This window comes from Larimichthys crocea, chromosome VIII (genome assembly GCF_000972845.2).
Source record: "Larimichthys crocea isolate SSNF chromosome VIII, L_crocea_2.0, whole genome shotgun sequence".
Classification (NCBI taxonomy): domain Eukaryota; kingdom Metazoa; phylum Chordata; class Actinopteri; family Sciaenidae; genus Larimichthys; species Larimichthys crocea.
In genome coordinates, this window is record NC_040018.1 from 10,405,485 (window position 1) to 10,432,440 (window position 26,956).

A 26,956-nucleotide genomic window follows, 5' to 3' on the forward strand; every position below is an offset into this window, starting at 1 on the left:
CACTGACATTTTCACCTGAGAACCATCGATTGTTTCCCTTAAACCAAAAGCCTCATAAAAGCAACCAAAACAAATCAATGCAGGGAGTGGAAATGAATCCAAACTTGTATTGTGTCTCTCCTGTTGGAGATTCATGGGCCTGGGAGACATACAGTAACACCTGCTCACTCGCTCAGCTGCTACTGACTGAGACCCCCCTACTCCACCACTCCCCCATTCCTCCTCCCTCTCTCTCTCCTTCACGCACACACACTCCATGTAGCTCTGACATCCCAATCAGTGCCCCTCCACTGTAACCTCCAACCCCCAGACACACACACATTCACATGCACGCACACGCTCCTCACTCCTCCCCGCCTGTCCCCTCTTGTCCCCTAGTTCAGACAGCCGGCTTGACAGCCAGTGACAAGTGCAGCTGGATCTGCTGCTGTCCATCACCGTGGACTTGCTTTCAGCAGATCTCCGTCCTGCTACCAGGAGGTACACTGTCCTCTGCCAGACACCCTGCCAGGCCCAAACAAGGCAAGACCAGGCTCTGTGGTGTGAAGGGACATGAGAAGAAAACATGACATTGGGTGGATGTTCCACGAGCCATGAGCATTTGTGATGCCTTACATTCTGTGTTTGCGGCCTCAGGTGGTCTACACATTACAACCTGCCTCGTACAAAAAAGATCATTTGCAAAACAGCAGGCTCCAAGTCAGACTATATTGTATATATACTGTATAAATAAGCAGCAGATCTATTATTCAATGAGCTGAGAGTGTTGACTGTCTTTCTGTGTCCGTCTGACTGTTGGCAGCTGCTGGAACCAGATCTTTCTGCAATGTAAACCTGAGCTGAGAGGTGTGATGACTTTTGCAGCCTGTGAGAAGATAGCTTTAGAGTATGTGTACGTGTGCGTAACTGGCAGAAAAACAATGAAAACAGCTTGAGCATGGTTTACATATTAGTACAGAAACGTGTCTACTTCTGCACTGGTGCTACACACCACGATTAAGTGTGGTAAACATATGCATTCATAATGAGAGAGCAAAGAGAATGGGGCCCTTTTCTATTATCGAGCAAGGCAGATGTAAACCGCATTGTAGACTTTATGTGGCATTCATTGATTCGCAATAACAATAAAACAACTCTCTTCACTCCGTTTCTCTTTTTCTCGCTTTTATTTGACTCCTAAAGCACTACGGGAGAAGAGGGGAGGGAAATTAATTCTGTCTGTTCTCTAAAATCCAAACAAAAGCCAATCAAAACTCTTATTTCATATCTCATATACAGTATAATAGAGGTCACTGCCAGAGCAGCCCTATCATGGCAATGGGGCTTCTACAAGTAAAGGGGTTATTAGTCATCAGTGAGTATTCTTTGTTAAAATAATAAAAAATTATACCACCGCCACATTTAAAACCAAAATAGCCAAAGACCTCGTGGACACCCGAACACCTCCTTCACAGCTGTAAATGTATTTGAGTCAAATTGCTTTAAAATAATGCTCTTTTCATTTCAGCCAACTGTGAATCCAATGTTTGCCACAGCCTATTTCTGAGCGCTCATGTAGATGCGTTCAACAGCTGGTGTCTGTATTTAAAGAGTGCCACTCTGGAGTGTGCTGCACGAGGGCCATTGACACAGTGATCCTCAAGAACACGAGGAGCACTCCGCTGTTTGTCCCATGCGAGGCGCTCCGAACATAAACACACAAGGTTGTAGATCGAGGCAGACATAGGGATGGCTGGTATAAATAGATGCAGCCATTCTCTTCTGAGCAGCTCTAAACACACAAACAAGCTCTCTGCGCCACTGAATTGGTGGGCTGCTTCCTGCAGGGGAGCCATATGTTTCAGTAAACCTCCTCTTTGATCAAATTTAGTGTGCAGCACGGACTTAAAGTACATAAAGTATGCATCCTAACCAAAAAAAAATCCTAACATGCGTTTAGAATATAGTTTTTACCCACATTTCCGAAATCCCGACCCTTTTCTCACAACTGTAAACACAAACTTCAAGCTACGTTCACAAAACCTCTGACTCTTCTGGCAAAATCAAAACAAATCGCCTCAAAACTGTTTTCATTTGTGCTCAAATCAAACAGTGCCTTCAGGTCATACACACAGCCAAACAGTATATAAACACAACTGAGCAGTTGCTACAAATGGAAACAACACATGTAGCTAGGAAAATGCCTTTATTGTGTATAAAGGAATTGAATACAAAAAAAAAAGTATATTCACAACTTAGCCCAGAACATATTGTATAGTCTAAGTAGTGAAAGTACTAATTTTGCCTCAGCATCACATCTCTGTGCTGGGTCGCGGTCATAGACCTTCCACCTCCGTGCAGAGAAGAACTCTGCTGGGTGGAGGAAAGGGGAGTATGGTGGAAGACAAACATTTATGAATTGCTGGTTGATGTTGAGCGGCGCACGCAACCGGATTCTATTCTAGTCAGTTGGTTTAATCACACCATTAGAAACAAGTGTGAGCAAGTTTGAGTCGTTGTGTGCAAACGATGACAACTGTGTCGTAGCCGTGCTCAGCTTCTGCCGCCCGTGTTTACCGGCTTGCAACACAAGTGCATCACAGTGCAAACTGTGTTTTTAGCGAGCATGTACGAGTCGATACAAAATACTTTAAGCAATCATAAAGAACCGTTCTAGGCTGCAAAGTTTCATTTAATCTGTAATGACTGACCTATTAAGAGTCTGAGGCTACCCTCAAAAGAACAAGAACTGGACCCCATGTGACAAAAAAGCAAGTGCAAATTAATCAACGCAACTATTTTGTCACTTCCTCGAGAGGAGAGGAGAGGAGAGGAGAGGAGAGGAGAGGAGAGGAGGATAAGGATAAGTGGACCTTTCTGTCTGTGTGTCTGCTCCCACCATGGGATTATAGACAGCTGTTTAATCTGACCAGCTACAGGGACAGGGCACACACACACACACACAGTGGATTTCACTTTTAATGCATTAGGAAGTCATGCTAGGTCTGCCACCCCATCTGTGGCCATTTGTGTTCCCACATTGTGCTTTGTGCTGAAGGACGAAACAGTCCAACTAAAACAGAGCTCTGTGGTTAAGGCCCAGGTCTGGACCACGCTCCTGTCTGCATAGCTGCTCCCATTTCCGCACCACAGGTTTTTATCTGACTCTCTGAGAGGAGCCACTTTGTGATCAATAGAGCTGAGAATAGATCCGCTCAGGATACAGAAGCATTGCTGTTTATCCCAAACACTCTACGCTATTGAATATCATGCAGAAAACAAAACTGTATTATACAGTCATAACCTACCTCTCTGTTTGCGTCTGTCTATGTTTCTACGACTCTCTGAACAGCTGTATGTCTGCACGTTTGACGTAACTGGGGCTAAAAGATTGCTCACCAGTGAAACAGTCTGCAGTCTCAGTTCTAAAAATGTTCTCTGTCTTCTACTCTCCCCTTGTGCCATGATGAAATAAGATGAAAAACAATTCACTGTGAGGCACACGAAACCACAGATCATATATTGTACTACTGCACACACACACACACACACACTGCACAGTGGTTTGTCAAACTTTCTGAAGCTGTCTTGGGGTTTCATTATAGATTTAAGTCATATGCCTTCACTATACACAAATAAATACTATCGTGTAATGACAAGCCACTAGAATGCTATTCAGATGCATTTTGCTCTCATTTCACATTGGCATACGTCCGTGTGTTGACTGTATGCATATCTGTGTGCATGTGTGTCCGTGCTTCCACTGGAAATACAGCTGCAACTTATTAGCTTCGGCTAACCACCGCAGAACAGTCCCCTTAAATCCCCCCTGTCTATTCAATCTCCTACTCCGCGGAGACTCTCGTCAGTGACCACATAGCCCTAAAACTCTCCCTCTGTCTCTCGCTCCTTACATCCCTCGCTCCCTCCCACTGTAATTCCCCCAGTCTCCAGGAATGCTGTTGTTTTTAATTTCTCCCAGCTGCTCTGGCTGGCTGCCCGGCCGCCTGCCTTCCCACATCTGTTCCCTATCAGGCCGCTGAGGAGTCCACACAAACAGAGCCTGAGCCCCCTGGCCCCCAGCCTCCCACCAGGCCTTCATATCAAAACATGGGGATTGTAGCCCTGTGTCCTGGATCTAAAGACTTCAGGATACAGCACCTACTGCATCCTCCACTGCCATACAACCAGCACACATGCCATTCAGAAAGAAAGACTGCTGACATCAGTAGTCATATCCCTGCGACCTAGAGCAATCTACAAAAAGTGCTGCCTTGATGCCTTGTTATCAGTGTGAAGTCTGAACTGTGTCCCAGGTAAGATGGGAGCGTGTGTGTGTGTGTGTGTGTGTGTGTGTGTGTGTGTGTGTAAGATATATATATATATATACATTTGTGTGTCAGCACACAAGCTGCTTCTGCAGACAGATCCCAGACTCCACTTCATCTTGAGCTGATTTAGAGTTCAGAGGCTTTACAGCTCTCACTAATGACAGGGTGGGAGACAGGCCTGTACAGTGTGTGTGCGCAAACACACACACACACACACACACACACACACACACACACACGCACTAATAGATACATGTTTGCTGGATGCATATGCTCATGCTGCTGACACAAACACATACTTTCCCCTATGTTACTTGAGAATCCCTGTGATAGTACACATGCAGCGCCGGCTGAGCAAACATGCTGAACAAAAAAAAAAAAAAAGAGCAAAAAATTTAAAAAAAACAAACCGGGGGGAGTGGAGGGGTTCTCCTTAATAAGCACTGACAATATCCCTCCTGTCTTTGATCAGATTACCATGAGCAAATCAATGACAAGGCGCCAAGTCAAAAGCTTCAAACACTTTCCTTTAAAACGGGCAAACGGGCGAGAAAAACAAAGATAACTTGAGGACAGGCAGGGAGTGAGGATAGATAGAAGACAATCCAGAGCCAGAGGTGCTAAGGGTAGAGGAGCTGTACTTCTGTCTCTCTGAGCTGCAGGGATCCTGTCATACACTGCTTATATCTGTGAAAGCTGTTATTGATGTAATTGTATTGAAGTTCTAGCGACCATCTGTTCTCCTTTGGGAGGGCCTGGCTCCTCTCGTCGGCAGTGAAGTGGTTATGTGCAGCATATCACTGCTGCCGACGTGCTCGCAGAGAAAAAACTTCCTTTTCAGATTTTCCCAACGGCTGCTAATAAAATCCAGATGCTAGACTGGAGCTGTTTCTGCCTCTCTCCCTCATCGCTCCTTCCTCCTTCTCTCCTCCCTCTCCATCTTCTGTCCTTCTACATCTCTTCTCTTAGTCCCCACTCCTCCTCCTCCTCCTCCTCCTCCTCCTCTCCCTGCCCCTGTCCTTCTACATTGCTAATCATTTATTTTGCTCTTTTCATCTACCTCTCCTCCTTTTCCTCCCCTCCCTCCTTCCCTCCCTCCACCCATTGCAATCCATCCATCCTCGCCGCCTTCCTTCTCTCCAGCCACTAACCCAGAGCCATTCCTAAATAAAGGAAAGTATTTGTGACATTCGGCCGGGGCGGCTGTGCCAAGAACAACTCCCTGGCTAGCCAGACACATCTGGAGTGTGTTAGGAGTGCACTGGGCACCGGTACCAACACTGGTTATCCCACCACATGTACACACACAGAAAACGGTCACAAATACTGGACCGGTGGAATCATATACAAACTAGACCACATACATTTTCACAATGACTAGCTTGTTGTTTTCACATGGTGAAACTGTAATTCTTGTTGCTCTCCAGACGGCCCGGCAGCTGTATGCACAAATTCTCTGCTGTGCTTGTTTCTATGTTGAATACACTTCCTCAGCAGCAGTAGAGGAATGCAAAGTTTAGCCACATAATTGTGCACGTACACGACTACTTGCATGTATTCTCTATATGCATGTGAACTACATTGGAGTGCACGTGTAGTGTGATCCTGCGTGTATCTGTGTGTGTGTGTGTGTGGCTCTAGGCTCTCTGTGTGAGAGGAGTTGAACACCTGAACATCAATAACTGTCATGTGGGCCACCTGGGACCCCACAGCCAGCTTGCACCATGGGCACACAGCCATCACCAGCACAGCTGCCACAGAGAGAGAGAGAGGGGAGAGATATGGGGGAGGAAGTAGGAAACAAGAAAGAAAGAGAGACACACACACACACACACACACACACACACACAGGCGGCTATATGAGGAGGTGACTGCGCATATACATCTGGGAATGGGTCAGAGAGACAGAAAGGCAGACAGGCACGAGCAGAGAGGAGGATTTACATGTAGCTTCTGCTCTGCATGATAACTCTCCTTTGTTGCTTCTCATCTACATCTTCTCCTCCTCGTCCTGTCAGCCGTGCGCCTAATTCTGCCAGCTGAGAGCTCAGCCTGAGGCTGCCACGTCTCAACATCAGATCAGATTTTCTTTCGTCATTCCTCTCTCAGATGAGCTTAGTTAGCGGGCTCCATCAGACATGTCATAATTCATTTTTAATATCAAACAGACTATTGATATACAGGTATGAAATAGAGTTCTGCTCGAGACTTAAACTTTGAGATCTGACCTGATGCAACCCGACAGGTAAATTTGAGACCTGAGCTCGAGACTTGAAGCTGTGGTTTTGTTTTATTTCATCCCACTGAGCATTACATATCTATTTGCGACACATAGATATACATGGATGCAGATGGTTGGCACTGTAAGAGGAAGAAAAATGAATTTCTTAATGAATTACATTTGAAAATATTTGGTTTGATTACTACCTGATCTGGAGAGCAACCGTTTCTGCAAAAGTATCTGGTTTGGCTTCACGAACGAATCACGTTGGGAATTACCGCCTTTGATCACCTCGAGCGTCTAGCATTGACTGCTTTGATCAATAACCAATAACCAATCAGTCAAGTCATAAACATTTCAATAGCACATAAATCATCTGTCAGGGAATGTTCAGAATGAGTGCACTTTTATAAATAAGCTCTCCCGACCAAACACCTGCAGCCTCACCCAGCACCAATTAGCTCATCAGGCTTTTAATTACTCTGTTAATTGCATACAGGCAGCATGAAGGGCAGCCTGGGAATAGGGCAAGAAGGGGGGCCTCCTGAGGACCCAGTCTGACAAGCCTGACGAACAAAGAGGAGGTTTTTCTACCAACAGCAGCCACAACAGAGCGGCTCTGGAGGCTGGGAGGAGAAGCGATCCAGGAGCGATCCGAGTGACATCACTTCCTGTTCTGATCAGTTATCGGTCATCAACAACGGAGGCCGAGACTGTGAACCAAGTGAGGAAGGTTGCCGAGAGCAGTTATGAGTACATCTGTGAGCGGCTACACTACATCTGGATTAGTTCATGTTGGTCATAGGAGAGGGGGGGGTTGAGAGGAGCAAGCGTGGGAATGTCCCACTGTTCAGTTTAGGGGCATGTGGGCTCGGTGCATTTGTGGGAGAGTTAGACTAGAGTCTCCACAGAGTGACCTGTCTGTCACAGAGCTCTGCTCTAACACAAACATCCTCTAAACTCAGGACCACGACGCGGCCGACATGAGAAAGACAGCACAAGGCATGAGAACCTCTGTCTTATCTGCCATTTGATTCTTCATCCTCAGCAAACGTCTGTATCTTATTGATCTCATCAGTGTATCGGTCTCGCCGCCTGTCTGTCTGTCTGTGTGTCTGTCTGTCTGTCTCTCCCTCGCAGCAGATGTCCTCCCTCCCGTTTCTTCCAGGAGCAGTGTTTGAGGAGGTGTATCCAGGAAACAGTGGCCGGGCAGCTCACTTCCTGTGTGACAGGTGTGCGATGGAGGCCTGACAGCTGCTGTCCTGCTCTCTCTTTCCCTCTCTGTGTTCCTCTCTCCTGTTTCTCTCCCTCTTTTTTTTTTTTTTTTTTCAGCCAGCTGCAGCAGAGAGCAGCTCTGTTTGTTCTTACGTCACCGCTGCTGCCTGCTGATTTATGGAGCACAAAATACTTAGATTTGACCCTGGCAACACACACACACACACACACACACATACACGCACGCACACACACCGCGGCAACTGCAGCATCTCCGTCCTTCCTCCTTATAACGCCCCCCCCGACTCGAACGTGTGAATCGTGGCTCCCTGTTTTTCCTCCTCTCCGCTCTTACGCTGTGCGCGGCGTTAAAAAACCTGACACTGAGCTGTCACTTACAGCTAAGACAGGCAAACAAACAGCGGATTAGTCATTCTCCTGCTTGATGTCATGTATTTCATTTCATTCAGTGTTAAATGTCTGCTCTGTCACTATGGAGCTGTCAGCGCTGACAAAACTGTCTGTAGCCTGAACTGCTCCCCAGCCTGCCAGCGCTCTCATGTCTCTTCATTTGGCCCGAAGGCACAGTAACAATAGCTCCTGACATTAGCCAGGCATGGGTAGGGTGTTCTGTGTTATCCTGCAGGACCCCATAGGTTTCACACATTGACTCACACACACACACATAAGCCACTGGGAAACAGAATGTGGTGGAGATAGAGAGAGAGAGAGAGAGAGAGGGAGAGAGGGAGAAGGTGGGCGGTTGAGTAGGGGGGCATTCATGTGACAGGTTAGAGAGAAGCTTTGACAGTTTCTCCATTTAGCCTACAGCCAGCTCATGCTGGAAGCTGCTGAAATAAATACCAGCTACTCCTCTGGGATACCAGCCGACTACGGGACGCCGTCACAAAAACAGAGCGAGCCAGCGAAGAAGAGAGAGAGAGAGAGAAAGAGAGAGAGAGAGAGAGAGGCTTGTGGTGCCAATAACATGCTGATTAAGTGAGCTAATTGGCAAATTAAGATGACCCGCTGTCATGTCGTGGTCAGAGTAAGTGGACGGCTGTCACAAAGGAACTCTTTGTGATTCATAAGACGTTTGAAAAAGTCTGTTTGAAGTTAGCGTATGAACACTTTACTGTAATTCCCAACTTTACTGCATTAACATTGCGGCTAATTGAAAGGTCAATTAGTGACAGTTTTATAATTTGAAGAGGGAAAGCTGAAGGCTGAAGCAGAAATGGACTCTGAGGATTAACGTCTCTCAACAAAACGTTGTGTTTGTTTTTTTGGGGAACGTTCAGAAGATTAATGGCGCGTCTGATGACAGTTCATTTGATCATTTTCATCGTTTGTGTTTTGTTTTAGTTTCCGTTTGGTGTCAGGGACTGAATGATTAAAGCGCAGAGCAAGCGTAAAGCACTCATTTATGAATCCAACACATACTGCAGTTCTCAGAGGGCGATCCTGTAAAGTCTGTGGTCTCCGGGCACAATCACAGCAGCCCTGTTTATGTGAAAGACCACAGATCTATGTAGAAAACCTCTCCGTTGAATGATAACTCACAGAGGTCAGAGCGTGTTACTAATGGGATGATCTCTCTCTGAGGCAGTACTTGAAAGACTGAGTGGAAAGCATCAAACACACCTCGTACGCGCCCGCTGAGGCTCCTGGTGACTTTAAATGCCAGCCGATAAACTCGCTCCTCAAAGTGACCACTGCTCTTTGACACATCACTAAGATCTGTGACCTTCCTCCCTCTGCACTTCAAATACCCCCTGAGAAGCCAAAATGTTTATTTCCTGGTGAAATTAGTGCTTTACACGAACAATACTTTTATGTGTATTGGTAGAGTTTGTTTGGATGTGTGTGTGCAGAGACACACAGAGAGAGAGAGAGAGAGGCAGAGGAAGGAAGGCTGGAGCCGAGATTAAGGTCTGTACAACTAACTGGTAACACAACGGCACTCAATGGCTCAGCCTCCCATTTGAAGAGAGACGGAACCATCTGTGTGGCACAGGATCTGTTTCCAGGAGATAACGGCTTTTTTAAATTTCACAAATACTGTACACGGAGAGAGCGAGAGAGAGAGAGAAAGGGAGCGAACGCGAGAGACGTGCCTTCCTTCCCAATCTGTGTGCACGCTCCTCTGTTGCAGCACTTCCTCAGACGTCCAGAGAGAGGACTGCTTTGGATTGGAGGCCTTAATAACTTCAGTCTGTGTTCCTTTGTGCTTGTTTACTCCCTGCCTGTGATAAAGGCCTCGTCGTGGGGGCAGAAGGAAAGGGAGGGATTCATTATGTCAGGTAGCGGTGGCGATATGAACTTCCCATTTTCTCTGTTGGCCTGTCCATTTGGCTTGATTAAAACACAGCTCAGCGCTCCCGTAGATTAGTCCAGCTGTTTCCTGTGTCTGACTCTGATCTGAACACACTTCCTACCGTGAAGTAGAGGGGTCGGGAGGGGAGAAGGTGCTGGCCGGGGAGAATGGGACAAGGAAGAGATGGGGGTCAACAGAAGGTCAGGGGTCGGTGGACAAGTGAGGAAGTAAAAGGTGAGGAAGGAGAACAGGAGGTGAAATAGACACAAGGACAAGGAAGGGTGGAGGAGGAAGTGTTTTTTCTCTCTCAGGAGTAGCTGTCAGCAATTCAGCTTTACGTACGGTACATGCAAATTAATCGATGTTGTGACATTTATTCGCAACCGCATTCACGACGGAGCTTTGCTGTGCACTGGAAATGTGCCTCCCCTTTTGAAATACGTAATTGAGGATTCAATTTGTCAGCGCTATATATGTGGGAGTAATTTTAGTTAAAATGAGGAGTCAATCCAACAAGTAATTTTCACAAATGCTCAGCCATAACTATCACAGGTAAGGAGCGTTTCACCTGCTGTGCATGCTTGGAAATCCAAACAAAAGAAACCAGATAATTCAAGTGGATGCAAAACAGCATCATGACTAACTAGGAAGAAATGGAGTGTGTGTGTGTCACTATATGTTATTCTTGGGAGTATGAGTGGATATGTGCACATGTAGGGAAGCGAATGAGCAAAAGAGAGAAAAAGTGATATTTCACACACACATTTGGGGTTTTACTTGGCCTCCGCCCTCAGCTCTGCTCCCACGCTGTGGCGTCAGCAAGCCAGCCATCCAGCGAGATGTGTTTCTCATTCCATCAGATGTTGGGAAGCTGTTCGCTTCTCCGCTCTAGTCTCTGACATTCTCCATCTCCCCCGAGAGGCTGGGCAGCCTTGTCACAGTAATGTCAAACACATGTGGAACAGACCAGGGTAGAGCAGACCAACACACACACACATACACACACATACATAGGACGGAGGATGGAGCAGAAGGCGGCCAGAACCACACTGGTCTTTCCCACTGTGTATTAGGATAAACAGCGGTGAAACCATAGAGATGCAGCGCCGGGAAAGTCACTTCATCACCCATATTTACAGAAAATCACTAATTCACACGCTTTAACTGTACAGTGTACACCATGTTTCTGCAGAAGATTGACTTTAATTAGTCAGCCAGAACACAGAAATACCAAAGAACTACAGTGAAAGTCAAATAACCCTCGTAACTCTCCACAACATTTCCCAGTCTCCTCTTTAAAAACCATCCCAATTTAGCGGTCTGCCTTTTTTTTTTTTTTTTTTTGCTTCTGTCATGAGCACACACACTAGCAGGGCGTCATTGGTACGAACACTCGTATTACCAACAATTATGGCTTCCTCAGTTTCTGCAGTTTCCATTCTTCTGGAGCGCGTTCTCTACGATACAAGCAAGAGGATCTACTCTTGTCTGTTATTTTGAAATTATCTATTAGAGGCTAATGGTCTCACCCTGGAGGCAAAGCTAAGTGATTGCCTACAATGTGCCAAACTGAGGAAAACAGTCCACTATTTGTGAGTGACGCAAATAAATAGACAACTTGGGAGCACAGAAACATAAAGAAACGCTTCAGAAGGCACAAATATGAGCTCTACACACGTCATTTGGTGTATGTTTCTATAAGAATAGAGCCTCTATTTACTATAGGACCGTGGCACAGTGAGGACGTCACACACCACATAAAAATAAATAGGCCACACACACACACACACTGTGTAACTTTGTGTTATAAACAACCTGATTACAAGTTAGGGCTCATTTCCTGTTTAGTTTTACCTAACCTACCTTACCTTAAACCTCTTTAGTTCAACAGTTCACGACTAACATGTGACAAGGACTAATTTTCGCATGATATTAGATATGTTTGTTGACTTTCAGGGGGCCCATACATACACAGACGCGTACACACACACACACACACACACACACACACACACACACACACAGAGGCCAGTCGCTGGCTTGTGTCGACCGCTTGGCTTCTCTTGTTTGTGATGGCCCAGGTGTCTGAGTTGTGCTGACCACCTGACCGGCTCGCTGTGCGCTCACAGCTCGCGCCCACCCTTTGCCATCTGCTCCACTCATTAATTAGGAGACAGCCAGTTTCACCTGCACTGCCTGCATTTAGATTACAATAATTACCACACACACACACACACACAAAGCACGCTCAACAAGCCCACACACTCATACAGTAAACACGTAAACACAGAGCCCAGCTCCTGCAGCATCAAGTCACAGTGTTGAGTCTTTTTACCTGCACCAGATGACACTGTTAGACTGAGACGATGAAAAACAGTAACAGCTTTCAGCATCTCTTTTTTTTTTTTTTACTGTAATATCTAACTCACTGATAAACTATCTGGTTAACTCTGGCACAAGGACGAGTACAGAAAATATTACGTCTTTGATACCCTGTTTGCAAAACATTAGTCAAGACGTGCCTGAAATAGCAGCAATGAATCACAGAACAATAAAAGAACAAGAGCAGAAGTCATCATGAAGCAAAGAGAAGTAAAGACGTCTTTCTTCTATCTGTCATTAAATAACGGGGGCTGTCAGAGCTGACCCTCTGCCGGCTTGTTTCTTCGCCTGATGCTGTATTTGTGGAAGAAAACAGGTACTCTGCTTTCTTCTAAAAGTCCTGCGGTGTGTTTCCTTCTGTGTATAAAACAGCAGACATCCCATCCGTGCACCTGTGGTGGATGGGAACTGAATAAACACTCGGCAGACTGGGGTCATAATGAATGGCCTGCCTTTTAAGAGAGCTACTTAATGATGAAGTGGGGACATCTGCCTTAGCAGGAGGCTGGCCCAGCCCAGCTGAGAGATGGGGCGGCCCGGCAGTGGAAGGAGAGTGGCTGAGACGCTCGCTTGGTGGTGATGGAGGTATAATGTGCGGTGAGGCAGGGTGTCTGCACTGCGGTTTCACCTCTGCAACCTCCCATCCATTGTTCGAGACTATTATCAGCTGTTCAATTATTCAGATGATATTTACCAGGGCCAATTATACAGGGCCGTGTCCTGCAGAGAAAATGGCCTGAGTGTTTTACTGTTGCACTCACAGGCAGGAGAGTGCGCTGCTGAGGCTGTTCAAGTAGGGGGTAGAAACCTTTGGCTGGACTTGTTTCTTCTCAGGGAGTGTCCCCACAGTCACAAGGGGTTGCTATAAATTATCCACCATGATTTCAGCTTTTGTACTCACTTCTCACTTGTGTTTATTTCCTTCGGTTGCCATAGTATTCCTGTTAAACACTCCCTCTTACCTCCTTTTTTTTTTTTCTTAAAGAAAATGTCTCCACAAGTTGCTATCATTAGTAACGTAAACACCCCACACTCACCAGAAAAGATCAGTCTTTAGGACACTTATTTCTGGCGATGCGCTGCACTGCGATCAACAAAAAAAAAGGTGGAGGTGGCTGCTCTGAAGACTTCAGTGCAAGGTAAATGTTTAAATTTATCTCTTCGCACCCATCACCTCCATCCAGTCCAGGTGGACACCAAGTTCATGGAGACCAAAGATTTTGCGTCATCACTTTGTCTCAGCATCACTTCGATGTGCAGCACAGACTGATGGGGCAAACAAGACATGAAGTCTGTCTCCGCCTCAGCAACTATAAAGTAACAATAAAAAGCTAAAGAAAGAAAGCTAAAGACCTATTGGACCTTGATAATTTTTTTTTATTATTATTATTATTATAATTATTGTGTGATATGCTACAGTTTCCATGTCAATATCTCCATATCTATTATAAGCAAGAATTTAAAAATAAGAAATTTTCTATTTCACTTGTGTTGTTTCACTATATTTAATATCTTAAACCCTCCAAAGACAATTTAATATCTAAAAAGATTAAAATAAAGTGGATAGAATAACAGAAAAAAAATATATATCTAGAGAGGTAAAGGATATGGACACAGTATAGTCTGGTTTGTAGGGCTGCAAACATCATTATGTCCAGAATGTCAGAGTTTAAACATGACATATTTTAGCAGTCTGAGCCTTTAAATATGAAACACAAACACCCAGTGTGCGCTCCTGCAAGCCATTTAAGAAACAGCACACGCCAAATAACAAACGATTCGCTTCAATAAAGTCGAGTTTGCAGGTTGTACTTACTTTGTGAAGGTCGAGGTCAAGCTGAGGTAATCGTAGCGGTGATAATCCACACCGGATAGTTTCTAAAACAGCTTTTATATCGTCTCAATCCTCATTATTTGGATAAAAAAAGAGGGTAAAGCCTTTTTGCTAAATAGTGGGGGAAACTATTCAGGTGTTATCTCCTCTTTTTTTTCTTGTTTTGTTTTTTTGTCTTGTTTTTTTAAATTAGTTTTATAAATGAAGAGAGGAAGGAGAGGCAGAAGCCAGAGTCTGACACAAAAGAAAATGTTTAACTTTCCTTTGGGGAGTTCAAAAAGGGGTCTTGACTTTCCAGGTTTTATAAATTATGAGGTATTTCTCTTCTCGGTTATATCGACAAAAAAAAAAGGGAAGAAATGAAATCAAAGCCAGGGCTCTTGGGTCCTCAGCACACTGATGTCTTTGGTTTTGCAGTCTGTTTTTGTTTTTGTGTTTTTATATTAAAAAAAAAAAAAAAAAGGAAACAGCTTCTTCTTGTTAAAGATGATGTTTAAAAAAAAAAAATCACAACTTGTCCCGGTGATGTAAATCCGCTCTCTTTTTCATTTTAACCACCACAGATACAAGAAATAAAAGAAGAAATAAGACAGCTTCAGTCGCGGAGACGTCCTCTGTGCGCGCAGTCCTGTTCAAAACAAACCAAACTATTTCTGTTTGTCTACCACTGTCCACAAATCCTCTCGTGTGTAAAAAGAAAACAAGGCGAAATGATCAAGATGCGGATCCTCTTGTCTGCAGGGTGCGTCTATTATTCCTCCTGTGACAACTTTCAAACCCTCTGCTTTAGTTCACAGTTGAGCCACAGTCCGAGCTGTCAGGAACAAGTCCCTTTATACATCCGCTGAGACAGAGTCGACTCCCCTTTTTTTTTTAATAAAAAATAAAAAATGTGTGTTTTCTTTCTTTCTTTACAGCCTGTGGACACTCCGCTGCTCTACTACCACGTTTCTCTGTACGGTCCTTCTCCTCCTCCGACGCGCGGATCCTCCGCCGACCTGCCTTCAGATGGTGTTAGAAAAGACTCACTTCTCCCGAAGAAAATCGCAGCCGAGCATATTTGAAGCTCTCTCTCTTCTCTTCGTCTATTGATTTTTTTCTCTTTCTCAGACTTGTGTGTTTTGTCTTCACACTGATGAGTGGAGCAAAACGGGCCCACTGTAACGCAGTAACCGCGGCTCTCTCCTCCTCCTCCTCTCTCTCTCTCTTTCTCTCTCTCTCTCTCTCTGTGTCCTCGATGTAGCCTTCTGTCTGCGTTTAAACACCATCTGGAGCTCCTAACCTCTCTCTCTCTCTCTCTCTCTCTCTCTCTCTCTCTCTCTCTCTCTCTCTCTCTCTCTCTCTCGGGTACCATCAGAAGCAGGAGCTGGCAGCTATTGTACAGGAATCCTCTCTAAATTGAACAAGATCCAAATTTGAGAGTGAAAAAAAAAAAAAAAAAAAATCTCATAGAGGTGCACAAAATTATTAAGATTATTCCACTGGAGGCTAAACAGACTCTATATCACAGAAAAATACGCACATGAAGGGATTATTGGGTACAAAAATGTCTATTTTTACATTTTTACGCAGTGATAGATGCATAAATCAGACTATATTATGTGCATGCATGGCTGCCATAAATATTTTTATCCTGTGTAATTACTTCAGATAGGAGCACGCTCAAATAAAAAAAAAAAGCAGTCCCGCTGTCTGCCCGCGGGGGCCGCTGTTTCCTCATATCAGGACGACGGGGACAACGAGGGGAGGCAGAGCAGAGTCCATAAGACTGCAGCCTTTATTTACTTTATTTAGCACTTGGAAGAAAAAAAAAATACAAGATCAGCTTTACTGAGAGCTGAATGAATGCAATGTGGACAAACACACAGTAAATACTGCAGAGCTTGTAAAATGTGGCCTATAAAGGTTTCATTGTGTTGTCAGGTGTCATTCAGTAAACAGTCAGTTGGTTGGGCTGATGATTTATTTATTTATTTATTTATTTATTTACTCAGGGACAATGCACATTGATCAACACGTCTGTAAATGAACCAGTGTTCTGGAAGATAGCATTTGTTATGTATAGAAGGCCTAAAAAGTATGATGATGATTATCATTAATTTCCTTTTTTTTAATCACTCTGCACATATGCATAGTATCTAACTTTATAGTACACTTAACCTACATAAATACGTACATTTTATTATTGCTGCACATTTATATTTGACTCTTGCAATAGCTCATTCTTTCTAAGGTGACACACCTGTCCAAGGACAGCAGATTAGGCTACAAAGAATTTGTTGGTAAATCTGTCAATATATATATATTTTTTTGATTAATCAGTTAAACATGCTAGAAAATACTGAAATTTGTATCTGTCTATATGTATGACTGCCTGCTAAAGCATGCTTGCTTTGTAAACAATATAAATCCTGTTATAAAACCGAGAAAAGCATCAAAAATTTAAAAAGCGAAAAATTGTTGCAGGTTAATATTTTGTCAATTAGCTAATTTTAGTAATCGACTAATCATTTCAGCTCTCCTGCGGATGAAAAATAGACTTTTGGCACCTGTTTTTGGTGCACTACCACTAAACAAACAACCAAAATTAGTCAGACAGAAATACACAGAAGCAGGTACATCTGGTACCTCTATATGAGAATCCTCCACCTGTCCTGTGTTTGCCCCACCCACCTGCCCTCTCTCTATCTCCCTCTGGCGGGCACACACACGCACACACACACACACACACACACACACACACACGCCCATAAACACACGTACACACACACATAGCCATAGAGGTGGACAGAAGACAAAGCTGACACCCTCCTGACCCCTCCTGTGTCTACAGAACAAACAGAAGCAGCTTGTAAAGTACACACAGACAGCTGCTCTGCCCTAACTCCAGTCTCACCAGCCTCGAACACAAATGCTGCATTCACGTTGAGCCAGGAGGACTTTTGAAAAACGCTCCAGTACTGATTAAATAATGTGAACAAGCATGCAGGGGGAAGCCCCGGTGCTCTTTGATTGGATCATAACTGTGTCCCTACCCCTGCTCATAAGAAGAAATGGCTTCAGGTAAACTGAGGTGTGCCAGTGTTTTTATTCCAACCACAGTTTGCAGATTTACTGCAAAGCTGCTGTAAACCCCGACAAACACAAACACACTTAGACATACCAATATCACACGCATAAACAGATGCACAGACCATTACAAGCTGGGTCTGTCAGAGGCAGTGTGTGTTTGCACCATGGTGAAAATACAGTTGTCAAGGAGATGGAGTGTTTATGACACTCATATATATTTCAGGGCTGATACCTTCTGGTCGGTTGGCAGTTTTGGCCGGTCGAAATGCTCCTGTCCGACCAAACTGGAGCCAGGAACATGCATTGCAAGGAGAAATCCAAATGCAGACTTGATGTATTTTTGAGTAACAGGCTATATTGTGTTAGAAATAACATTTACTATGAATTAAACAAAACAAACAAACACATGTTCTGTGTTAATAATCGTATGGTTTAATAGATGATTAGAAAACCTAAAAATCAGAAAGTCAAGACCCTTTGTAGGGAGACTCATGGAGACTGCTAGTCTTGACTTACATTTACTCATCTCCAGAGTCATTGACACAAAGTCAAAGAACCAGCACAAATCACTACATTGGCCCCCCAGCCTCAGAGGACCAGACTGCTAACTAGTCTCATTGATGTATCAATATTCAACTTCAAACATGAAAGTTGCCTACTCCCCCAGTTTGGGCCAGTATTGGAAAAACATTGTAAGTTGCATGATAGGAACTATTTTTTCACGTTGTTCTTTCCGGAGCTGCAGAGCTTTATACTGTGTTTGTTGTACAAAGGCCTGGTTTGCGTGCTGTACATTTACTTAATAGTCATGCACTGAACGTAACAATATAACAACCTGTGAAAAATGGTCAAACTGCAAGAATTAAATTGCTTGGAATCTTGTGTAACTTTTTTAGCATTGATTAGCTGCTACTGTAGCAGGTAGAGCACACTCAGTGTACTGTGGATAGAGTTATGGCCCTCTATACGCATGAAGCACTGTGTGTGTGTGTGTGTCTACTTAGTATGTTATTGTAGGTAGCTTATTTGTTTCCCGTGCAGAATACTAAAAAGAGAAGAGGTGTGTGTGTGCGTATGTGTGTGTGGCCTTGAGTGACAGGAAGGTTGGTGATGGGGGTTGCATCCAAAGAAAGGATTCCTGTCAAGGTGACAGCTCTAAGATGGACAGGATGCTATTCTCCTCGGGAACGACGTCAGTCAACCTGTCAGCCTCCCTGTACGACAGCCTCTCACTCCTCTTAATTTGGCCTTTTGTTGAGCGGTCACTGGGTTAGCTCTGACACTCCATGTGGCCTTCCTGATAAACTGCACAATGAAACACACACACACGGTGGGAACTCGCCTCGATGAACTCTCTGTGCCATAATACCGCGACTGGAAGTCCCTTTGATGGCATTAATGATGAAAACAGCTTTGTCTCCTCTTTCTTTCACTCCTCTGTCTCTCTGTCACCTCACAAACATCCACCTCCCTCTTCTCCTCATGGCCCGACTCTGGACTCTGTTATGTTGACAGCATCCCCTAGATGGATGAGCACTCACTGAGATACAAGAACCAGGTTTGCTCATTGTGTTGGTATGGAAATAACTATTTCTGTGTGCGTGTGTGTCAGAGTAAAAGCAAGAGAGAAAGAGAGAAGTTTGCAGCATTTCCTCCACTCTCACATTGTAAATCCTTTCCTATAGTGGCAGTCACAGGCTAGTGTGTTGAAATGAGATAAGGCCCTGAGCCGACTGAAAGGAACGCTAGACCCATTGTGTTCCTGCGCTCTTCTCTTATCCTCTCCTCTCTCATGCACCTTCAACAGACCACACTCTTGTGTTAGTTTAAAGTCACCAGTGCAGCTTCCAGACAGTCTTGAAGGGGGAAAGAGTACATCTCACTCTGTCAAAATAGACAAAACAACAACCGAGTTTTGTCACGCTGATTGAAACGCTGATAGAAATGATTGGGTTTGCATTGAGACATTTCCCTCCAAATCACATGCATCCTCTATGAACATGGGTTTTGTAATTTAAACACAGCTCCTCGGATAACGTGCTGAAGAGGATGTTGTGCTCCCCCACTTTGTGCGTTAACATCTTTAATGCGTGCTTGTCCTGGAGCCGCTCCTTAATGTTATGAAAGAGGATGAGACAGAGAGTCTTTCTGTAACACGCCGCGGTGTAACGGATCATTGACCCACCCACTCAAGCACGTACGCTGGAATGCTGCTTTTACAAATTGCACCCATAGACCCCCTGACATTTTGTTTGCAATCAAGCAGCAAAGTGTCGGTTGTTTGAATCATTCAGACATGATGGGAATTCAAAATTCAATCCATGTTCTTTGGAGAAAAAAAAATAATGTCCTTGACTTCTAGGGTTGTTTCTGCCATAGAACAACTCGAATAAGAGCACTACACAATGCATTACTGCAGCTATTCCAGTATGCAGATTTTTTTAAATCCAATTTGTCTTTAATATTTCATATGCAAGTTTTTTTTTAACCTAAATTCCTTTATTGTACATCCAAACCACCAAAGACTAATCTGGAAACAGACACTGGTTGTTTATCTGCACGACAAGGATGACTCATATGTGGACTTTTAACTTCTGCTTGCATGCAGGTACGGTAACTGCACGCATCTGCGTGTTTTCTTTGGCCAGACTGCCAGGCTGAGTAAGATCACAGGGTCACAGCTGACCAACTGAAGTGCAAACTGAGAAAAGAGGAAGTGACACCTGATTATATCAAGTGTTGACTCAAGAACAGAACAGGATATGCAGCGTGGAGGGGAACGGACAGTAAAAAGTCCTCAGTATGCAGGTGAATATGCCCCCGCACATTCACATGAAAAAGTCACCGCTATATATGACTGTCTTTCCCAAGAGACAATATGTGTGCGTGCGTGTGTGACTGTGTGAGTGTGTGTTTGTGTGTGCAGACAGTTGGTGGTGCTGGTAGTGGAGATAGTGAGCAGAGGGGGATGAGGCACTGTATCAAGTTGTGAACATCTGTTCCTCATAGAAACCACAAAGCTGGTGCTGAGGAAATAGAGAGGGTAACTTTTCTCTCCCCCCTCTCCCTCCCTCTCTCTCTCTCTCTATTTCTTTCTCTCACCTCTCATCACCACCTTGCCTCTCCTCCCACACACTTTATTTTTCCTTCCTTATTTACTTAGTTTTTCTTCCTCTTCTTGCATCATTGACATCCATCTTTTTTTTTTTTAAACCTCTGCCACATTTATATGCTCGTATCTGTGCCGGGGGTGCGGTGATGTAATCATGAACCGGGTGAATCGGGTGACAACTGCGAGACTAACTTCCAGAGAATCATAAAACAATACGATTGGTTTAAACTCTGAAATGCATCGGATTTTACTACATTGTGAGGTTCTAATGAGCTTGACCTTGGTGACAAAAAATATTTCAAGCATGTTTAAGGATGAAAAGAATACAGGCATGAAAATAAGTTTGATCTTAAAGTCCATACATGCCTACAGATCTAACAATTTCTATGATATATCACAAAGTGACATCAAAGTGATGCACTCCTATCTCCTTTTGTGAGAGACAACAGTAAAGAATAGCCTATTCATAGCTATAGAGGATTAGGATTGGCACAAAATTATGAAGTCTATGATACAGCAGACATGAGCCAAGGCTTTGTTAGGGATTCACTGCACCTTCTCCCTCAAAGTCCCTTGATTTAGTCCTCGCTCCTTTTCTCCCTCTCTCCATCTCTCTCATTGCCTTTCCTCCCTCTATCTGGGCCTGCTGTGAGGGTGTGCTAGTGCTGGGTGGCAGTTCCTTATTGTAGAGTGTCTATATGAGTGTGTGCGTGTGTGTGTGTTTGTGTGCACGCGCGTGCGTGCGTGTGTCTGTCTGTATGCTGTGTGCGGCTGATAAGACCCAGGGAGAAGAGCCAGCGTGCCGACATATTCTTGCCACCGCGGTTATCGCCCGTCGCAGCTGTGCCTGAGCTCTGCGACATCTGCTCCCTCACAGGAAGCCTATGCTGCAACTCACAACACCTCACACACACATACACTCGTGCACACGCACCAACACACACATTACTACTGCTTCTCCATACAGTGTGAACATAACGCTGGACTATATGAACCCGCACCACCACCACCACCACCACCACATCTCCCTCCAAGAAACACAAACACACACATTCACATTAGGTAAACTACTTGAGACAAAGAGCTGTGTTTACAGTTCACATTGACACTTGATTTCCTCAGTGTATGTATTTGTGTGTGTGTGTGTGAGTGTGTGTGAATAGGTTGGAACGCCGACACCAGAGTTCTACTGGGTTTTTATCACAGAGTTACAGGGGGGGTGCTTATGACTAAGCCTAATTATAGAGGCCTTATCGCTGCGACGTTCACAAAGCTCATTACTGCCAAGAGACGGCAGGCGCTGCAGGTAATTCACTCCGTTGGGTATTAGTCCTTGCTCTGGCTTACACTTTCTACATATTTAGAGTCTAGAAAATTGGGCCTTTAATGTCTGATTCTTAATGCATCTCCCCCTCCTCGAACCCCTTGCTGACTTAAGTGAAGGTTTTTCATTTTTTACCTAAAGGCACTACTTCAGTGTTTTCAGCGCTTTAAGAATCAATTACATTTTTTTCTTCTTCTATTCCCTCTTTTTTTCTTCTTTCCTGGATGTCTTTCAAGCATCGCTCGTCTGTCTGCAAAACGCTCCCTTAAACTTTCCCCCTCCGTCGTTCGCTGCGATGCACCCTCATGACCCACATGTGCCTCACGAAGCCATTGAAACTGAGCAGTGAAACTCCAGAATCTAGTTCTGTTCCCTGCAGCTGTACGGGGAAGCCCAGAGGAAGACAACCCCCCCACCCCCACCCCCCAACTTCCCAACCTAACCTACCCACCCACCCAGTGCTCTAAAAAAACCCTTTCCTTAACCCTAACCCTTGATGTCATTGTAACCTTGAAACCCCATCTTCAATCATCAAATAACAGGTCTACTGGCAAGATGAGGAAACCTCATATTGCCCTTATAGCATGCGGTGCTAAGTCAACACAAACTGATTATCCGTCAATCACTCCAACTTAATGAGCAGACCTGACAGCTGCGGGACCCTCCATCACTCATCACAGTAACACACTGCCAAAAGATTTCATGAAACAAGGCCCTTTAAGATGACAAGCTCCTACCTTCACTACATCTGTAGTGACTGCTGGTTGCCAGGTTTGGATCGAGGCTTAGAGGCTGGACCCTGTGGGTGATGTGTTTATCCCTCAGCTCTCTGTGGCTGATCAGTGTGACCGTGGGGACACATGGAGCAAACACCGGAGCAGACGAAGTTCCAGCTCTCAGATTGGCCATCTTCTGCCGCTCCAAGTAGACTTCGGCAGACATTTCGGACCTTCAGATCGCCACTGCTTTCCAAATGCGATGTGTGAGGTGAGAGGCTTCAAGGTTTAGGTGGCGGCACACTGGCACTCTATGCACGTCTCTAGGTCCAAGTAGTGTAGCAACGACAAATACAAAACAATGTTAAAAATAACTATGAGCTCCAAATTGCTAGAAGACTTTCCCGTTGGACCTTCTCTTCAATGTGTCCTACAGGCTTCACATGATTTTTCTCATAATATTCAGCCGGTTTTGAGGCTTTGAGGCTCCAGTAGATCATTGTATGACCCACTGAACTGCCATGCAAGGACACAGACTTAACTGTAGTTAAAGCTCAGAACAGAGAAAAACGGGCCAGACAGTCAGCCAGAGGTTCCTCTTCTTTCCTTTTGCCTCCTCGCCAAAGACTTTGATCCTCGTTGTATTATTCCTGAATTCCTCTGGTATTTTGTCTTTGCTTCATGTCTGTGTACAGCTTTGCCTTAGAAAGACGTCTGATAGTCGAATGCCCACGGCTGACAGTCTTCAGCTAGAAGTCTCTTTTGCAGTCTCCTTTAGACATACTTGGCACAGCTTGTGTCTACATCTTCCTTTCCTGATTCTTCTCTGTTCATTCTGTTCTCTCGATCTCTCTTCGTCCCCTTCCCGCAGAGTCCATGTGTGTGTGTGTTTGTGTGTTGAGAGAGTGTGTGTATGTCAGTGGCAGGTCAGCTCGTCTCGTGGCTCTGGCTAAGGGGCTGTGTTCTCATTTGAACCCTCCTCCTGTCCTGCTTGCCACTGCAGCTCAAAAGAGAAGTGTGTGTTAGTATGTTTCACTGTGTGCGCGTGTGTTTCTGCGTGTTGCAGGGCTGCAGTCCCTGGGGAGGCAAGGCAGCAGTGCTGGCTGCGGTGATAGCAACAGACAGCAGCAGGCAGCGGGACCGGGGCCTCTGTCTGTGCTTCCTCTGTCAGGAACCAGCTGTGTCTGCGGCCAGTAGCCGCTCCTTCCCTCCTTGCATCCTCAGTTCTAAGCTACCCGCCATCCCTCCGTCCCAGAAGCCTTTGCTTCTGTGCACCTTGCTCAGTGGCCATAACGCATTCTTTTGTCCCATAATCAAAAACTCATTCTTAGGGTTTGTGTTTGTAACTTATCTTTTTCCTAATTCAAACTTCAACTTCAGGCTTTCTCTAACACGCTGATGATAATAATTTCACCAAAGCTGGGAATGAACTGAACATACACATCAAGTATTTAAAATGAAACTGTGTGGACCGAAGCTGCCAGTTCAAAGGGAAGTTGTTTTACTGTTAATCCTGATTTTAAAAGTCCCTCTTGTGTTTCCATTGATGCCTCATTTTTGGCCACATGACAATTCTTAGTCCAGTATTTACTGTCCATTTAGCCACGGTTTGGTTTGGTCCACCAACTACAGATAAAAATATCTGGGTCGTTAGCCTGTTGAATGATCGACTTTTCTCAGCAGCTGCTTTGGCTCTCAGACTTTCTGTGTTGGACAGATAGCTTGTTAAAGCTTGTTTATTGGAAAAGGTTTCATGAGAACTGTGAGACATTTTAACCCATACGTTAATTCTTCCTCAGTTGAAAACTATCAGTGACCCTAATGTTTATATTTACAACAGTTTAAGAGAATGTGATTCTACTCTTCACATTAACGATTTCACTGGGAATTCGCACCACATTTTTGTTTTGTTCCGCAGAATTTGACGTGGGCAGCCCTTCTCACCAACCCCATGTTTACTTCATGTGTTCCAGATAAACAGAGGTTTTTCCCTTCTGATGAAATGTACGAGAATTAGTTTAGTTCAGAACTAGTTTCTCTGACACGTAGACATATACATCAGTGATGTATTCTGGAGTATTGTGTAAATACAAAAAGAGATAATTAGAAAAATCTGTAGTCTTATTCTGTTTGTAAGTATGTATGTTTCATAGATGAGAATTTGTGTGCTCAGTTTAATCAAACATTTAGTCCCGTCATTGCAACTTTTTGGGATTTGTGATTTGGCATTAAGACTTTCATGCAACCCCCGCCCCACCACACTAACCCATGTGGTTGACTCTAAGCTGTCACCTCTAAATAGATGAAAAAGCTGTTCTGGGAAAAGACATATGTTGAAATGCTGCTGTCTCACAATTAGAATCAAAGAAGCCAAAGTAAACTTCACAAAGCTCGGACAGCTGAACAAGGCTCTCATGTGAAACTCTAGCAACACTGTAGCCATCACCTCTTTGACCTCTGACCCCTCAGGACTCATTAACCCCTAACCCTGATGGAGTGGTCTGTGCGTATGACAACAATACTCTTCGCTGCTTTACACATACACACACACTACGGTATATTTTTGTTGGATCAAGAAGTGTGCTGATGAGAGAAGTGAGAGGGGATGTGAGCACACAGATGTGCCAAGCGCCTGGCTGAAACCAACACACATATGGTCATCAGCAGAGAGGAAGTGAGAGAAACTCATGCTGCTTTCTGTCTGGGTGTGGGGGGGGGGGAGAGACAGACAGACAGACAGACAGACAGACAGACAGACAGACAGACAGACAGACAGAGAGAGAGGGGAGGAGAATAGAGAGAGAATATATACAGCACATGAAATTTAGGTGCTTTCTTAAACCTATGAGATTTCCCACATTTACAAGCGCTCACACGCAAGACATTCACATTAATCTCAAGGACAGTGCAATTAAATTTACATTTAGATTTGAATCCCCGGAGCAACTTAAAAAAAAAAATTAAAACTAGGATTATTTGGGTCACGTGGACGAGCACGGTAACTACAGTATTCAGCAAAATGAAAATGAAAACTTATCGCAGGATATGAACTGCCATGAGAACTAACAGGTGGTAAAGCAGGCGGAGGGTGGATGTTCGTCACAGGTTTGGAAACGTACAACAAGATAAAGGAGCGGATAATGGTTTCAGAGGGGGGGTAAAGGGGGTTTAAAAAATTAGGGCACACTTGAATGAAGGATGGAAAGTTTTAACCTCACTTGATCAGATGATGCGGTACTCGTTTCCACAGTTTTTAAACAGATTAGATTTCACTGAGGGAAGAGGAGAAAAATGTGAAGAGAAAGAGCGAGGAGGCATCGCTAAACTAATTAAAAAAGAGCAAAGAATGGCAACAGATTTGGGAATGAAGTGATTGAATGCATGCTAAGCCCCGAGAAAAAAGCTATTTCACTTATATCCAACATGGCATCAGTTTTTCTCTTATAAGAGTCAGATATCCCTCACTAAACTTACTTTGGAATCTAATTCATGACGATAATGTAACCCCTCAATAAACCGTCCTTATGTACAAAAACAAACAATGCAGCGACAGGCTGAAAACAGATGAGCAGCCATCGTATACATAAAATCTTTATCTTATCATATTTAAATCAAATTCAAATTCCACATTGCAAAAAGGCAAGGCGTTTTGCTGCATCGCCTATGTACCCTCTCCTGTCACACACAGACACACACACAATTTTCTGTGTGTTACCTGTTATAGAAGCCTTTGCTCCTTTGCCCCCCTCCCCTCAGATGTTGGCAGGTATAAAATGAGTTTTTGGGGAGAGAGAGATAATGATTCCCCCATAATCACCAGAGGCCAGCTCTGGTTCTGGCAGGTGCTATCACAGTAGCAACCCAGTGGTGCCTTCTCCCCTGAGATAAGGTCAGGGGGATGACGGGAGGGAGGATGGGAGGAGAGAGGAGCAGGAGAGGAGAGGAGAACAGGGCAGAGGGGGGCAAAACGTGTGTTACAGGCGAGCGGCTAGCCTTGCCTTATCTCCCCCCGGCGGCTGCCGCTACTGGCCCCCAGATGCGGCGGGCCAGAGCAGCCGTGTCAGAGAGATCCCTCTATCAGCGACACACAGGCACCCCTCGCCAAATACAAACCCAGCAGGAGGACACACCAGGACTTCATTACCTCTTTAAAACTCCAATCAGCATGCAGGAGAGAAGCAAAATAATCTGCAACTTTGTTGGTGTATCAGAAATCCAGAGGAAATGCATCAAATCTGTCTTTCTCATATTCTAGCCTGGTTATTAATTGTCACATTGTCATAGCAGCACAGTCTCCTAACACCGAACAAGTTTCTCTCCTTTATGAATATAAACACGTGCAGAGTTCTTTCGGCGTGTTGGTCTCGGGTTTAGACAAGATATAACTTTTCACCTTGTACAGCAAAAGTAAAGCATGTGAAAGTCATTGGTTGGGACGGCTGGCGTCTGGTGG

General features: G+C 44.6%; 1 protein-coding gene across 7 annotated transcripts in view; it reads right to left on the reverse strand.

Moving 5' to 3' along the window:
- cbfa2t3 (CBFA2/RUNX1 partner transcriptional co-repressor 3) overlaps nucleotides 1–23,522 on the reverse strand; it is a 42,106-nt gene extending 18,584 nt beyond the window's left edge. For 2 of the 7 annotated variants that reach the window (XM_019279364.2, XM_019279362.2), the window contains exon 1: nucleotides 22,525–23,522. In XM_019279364.2, the coding sequence (XP_019134909.1) occupies nucleotides 22,525–22,729 (205 nt within the window). In that variant the 5' untranslated portion in view covers nucleotides 22,730–23,522. Of the gene's footprint in view, nucleotides 1–7; nucleotides 659–14,261; nucleotides 16,393–22,524 lie in introns of those variants that run through there. The other 5 variants (XM_019279360.2, XM_019279363.2, XM_019279361.2 and 2 more) reach the window with 5 other exon arrangements.
- Nucleotides 23,523–26,956: the final 3,434 nt, after the last annotated feature.